Source organism: Corvus brachyrhynchos, unplaced genomic scaffold, assembly GCF_000691975.1.
Source record: "Corvus brachyrhynchos isolate BGI_N302 unplaced genomic scaffold, ASM69197v1 scaffold875, whole genome shotgun sequence".
NCBI classification, from domain to species: Eukaryota; Metazoa; Chordata; class Aves; order Passeriformes; family Corvidae; genus Corvus; species Corvus brachyrhynchos.
The window spans coordinates 101352-104654 of NW_008238107.1; the positions used below are offsets into that span (position 1 = coordinate 101352).

Below are 3303 nucleotides of genomic sequence, written 5' to 3' on the forward strand. Positions count from 1 at the left end.
TGGGGGAGTAGTGGGGTTTTTGGGGTACCTGGTTGCGCAGGGCCTCGAGGTCGATCTCGAGCGTCTGCAGTGAGCGACGCAGGGCCCCGACAGTGCCTCGTGCCGTGTCCAGGTCCTTTGTGCTCTGCGTCACCTCCAGGGTGGTCTCCGTGATCTGGGAGGGAAAGGAGGGGTCTGGGGGGGCCTGGGGACACCCTTGGGGTCTGGGGGCAGTGGTCTCAGTCCCACCCACCACAGACACCCCAAGTCCTGGACGGGGTGTGGGGGGTGAGACCATCCCAAGAGGAGCCAAACTCAGGCATGGGGTTACCACATCGTGGGGGTCCCCCAGGAGGGCTCCAAACTTGGACCCCCTTGGAGAAGGTCCCAGTGTGGGGTTGAGGTCCTGGATGGGACAGAGGCCACCCCAAAAGTGTCCCCAAGGTTGGACCAGGAGCCTCCTGGAGCAGTTCACCCCAGGAGCCCTCCCGAAAACGTCCCCAGTCTCAGCCCGGGACACCCCTGGGTCCGGCCCCCTCCCCCCCACCCCTTTGCGGGGCTCTTTTGGGGACCTCCCAGGCCAGCCTGGGGACCCCTCCCAAAAGGGGTTTCCCCCTCGTTTGGGACCCCCAGCTGATGCCCCACTGGGGACACCCCTATGGAGCACCACTGGGGATCCCCGGGTGTGGATTGGTGGGAGTTTGGGGGGGCCTTGGGGGATTTGGGGTTTTTGGGGTCCCCACCTCCCACCCCCTCTGCTTCTCCAGGTCCTCCAGGGGTTTTAAGACCAGGGCATTGTCCTGCAACAGCAGCTCCCCCAAGACCATTTCGGTGGCTGTTTTTGGGCAGGATTTGGGTTTTTTGGGTTCCCCACCTGCTGCCCCCACTGCTTCTCCAGGTCCTCCAGGTTTTTCTGGGCCAGGGCGTCGTACTGAGCCCGCAGCTCCCCCAGGACCTTCCCTAAATCCTGAGACTGCGGTGCATCCACCTCCACCGTCAGCGCCGACTGTGAGACCTGTGCTCGCAGGTCCTGCACTTCCTGCGGGCAGGGAGGGTCAGTTTGGGGTCCCACGGCCCCCCTGAGCCCCCCAAGCCCCCCGGACCCACCTGGTTGTGGTCCTTGCGCAGCAGGATCAGCTCCTCGTTCAGGGCCTCGATGTCCCCCTCAAGCTGCAGCCGCGTCATGTTGGTGTCGTCCAGGACCTTGCGCAGCCCCGCGATGTCGCCATCCACCGACAGCCGGATGGCCAGCTCCGCCTCGAACCTGGGAACCCGCAGGAGCGGGGCCAGGGCCCCGATGGGACACGGGGCGGGGCCAGCCTTACGCCTGTTCACAGCTTTCCCCTTGTCCCCGACGTGTCCCTCTCTCCCCGCATTGTCAGCCCCGTTTCCATCCCAGCCCAGCACAGCCTTTCCCTCATCCTTGTTCAATCCGCGTCATCCTCAGCCCCATTTCCATCCGCAACACATCCTTCTCCCCATCCCTGTCCCATCATCCTCATCCTCATCTCCGTTTCCATCCCCATCACATCCCTTTCCCCATTCCTGTCCATCCCCATCATTCTCATCCTCAGTCTCATTTCCATCCTCATTCTCATCTCCATCCCCATCCTCATCCTCATTTCCATCTCCATTTCCCTCCCCATCCTCATCCTCATTCTCCTCCTCATCTCCATCTTCAATCCCATCCCATCTTCTTGTCCCACCCTCATCCTCATTTCCATCTCCAGCCCCACCTGACCTCATCCCATCACTGTCTCCATCCATGTTCTTGTCCCTGTCTCATCCCCTCTGCCACCTCCACTCATCTCATCTTTGTCCCTGTCCCCATCCTCATTCCCATCCTTCTCTTTGTCCTCATTCCCATTTTCATCCCCCGTTCCCGTCCCTATTCCTCTCATCCTCTTCCTCATCCTCATCTCCAATCCTGTCCCATCCCTGTCTCCATCCATGTTTCCATCCCTGTCCCATCCCAATTCCCACCTGCAGCTGTCCCCATCTCTGTCCTTTTTCCTGTCCCCATCCAGCTTCCCATCCCCATCTCACTCCTGTTTCCATCTTTGACCTTGTCCTCATCTTGATTTTCATTCTCAGCCCATCCCTGTCCTTGTCCACATCCCATCCCCATTCCCAGTCCTGTTTCCATCCTTGTCCTTGTGCATGATCCTGTTCCATCTCCAGCCCCATCCGCATGTCTGTCCCCACCCCATTCCCATCCCTGTGCCCACCTCCTTCCTACCCATCCCCATTCACAGCGTCTCCATCCCATCCTCGTCCTCCCCCCCATTCCCGCCTGTTCTTCCCCTACTCCCACCCCATCCCCATCCCCATCCCCCTCCCCATCCATTTCCACCCTATTCCCATTCCCACTCCTGTTTCCATGCTTGTCTCCATCCCATCTCCCTCACCAAAGTTATCCCCCATTCCCATCCCCTCTCTGGTTCCCACTCCCATTTCCATCCTCGTCCTTGCCCTCATCCCCATCTCATCTCCAACCCTATCCTCATCCCCATTCCCACCCCCATTCCCACCTCATTCACGCCCCCATCTTCACCCTCACCCCCACCCCATCTTCATCCCCATTCCTACCCCATCCCACCCCTATTCCCATCTCCATTCCCACCCTGTTTCCAACTCCATTCCCACCCCCATCCCGATTCCCACTCAATGCCCATTCCCACCCCATCTCCACCCTCTTTTCCATCATATTCCCACCCCCATTTCCATCCCCATTCCCACTCCATCCTCATTCCCATGCCACCCCTGTTCCCACCCCCATTATTCCCAGTATTCCCAGTATCCTGCCCTCACTTGACCCGGAAGTCGTCGGCTGCCAGCCGCGCGTTGTCGATCTGCAGCACCGTCCGTGCGTTCTCCACCGTGGTCTCCAGGATCTGGGATGGGGACACGAGGACGCACATGGATACAGGGGGACACATGGACATGGGGACATGGGGGACATGTAGGGACACATGGACACACGGACATGGGGACATGGACATGGGTGGATACATGGACATGGGTGGACACATGGACATGGGGACATGGACATGGCAGCGCACGGATGGGGGACATGTGGAGGGACACAGGGACACATGGACGTGAGGGGACATGGGCGGACACACAGACACGGAGACACACGGACACGGGTGGACACATGGGTATGGGGGGGACAGGTGAGGGGAACACACGGACACGCGGACACGGGGACACACACGGGGCCGCAGGGACACGTCACCGTCCCCGTGGCGAGAGGACTCCCCTCACCCCCCTTCGCCGCCGGGCCTCGCCCCGGAGAAGAGGCGATAACCCGAGGCGGGGGCG

The 3303-nt window shown here is 60.8% G+C and overlaps 1 protein-coding gene across 1 annotated transcript in view; it reads right to left on the reverse strand.

Annotated features, from left to right (window-relative positions):
- Positions 1 to 3303, reverse strand: part of KRT18 (keratin 18) — a 5834-nt gene that overhangs the window by 1798 nt on the left and 733 nt on the right. The window contains exons 2-5 of the mRNA XM_017733383.1: positions 2791 to 2873; positions 1087 to 1243; positions 854 to 1018; positions 3 to 154 (exon numbers count right to left, since the gene is read on the reverse strand). Of these exons, the coding sequence (XP_017588872.1) occupies positions 3 to 154; positions 854 to 1018; positions 1087 to 1243; positions 2791 to 2873 (557 nt within the window). The remainder of the gene's footprint in view (positions 1 to 2; positions 155 to 853; positions 1019 to 1086; positions 1244 to 2790; positions 2874 to 3303) is intronic.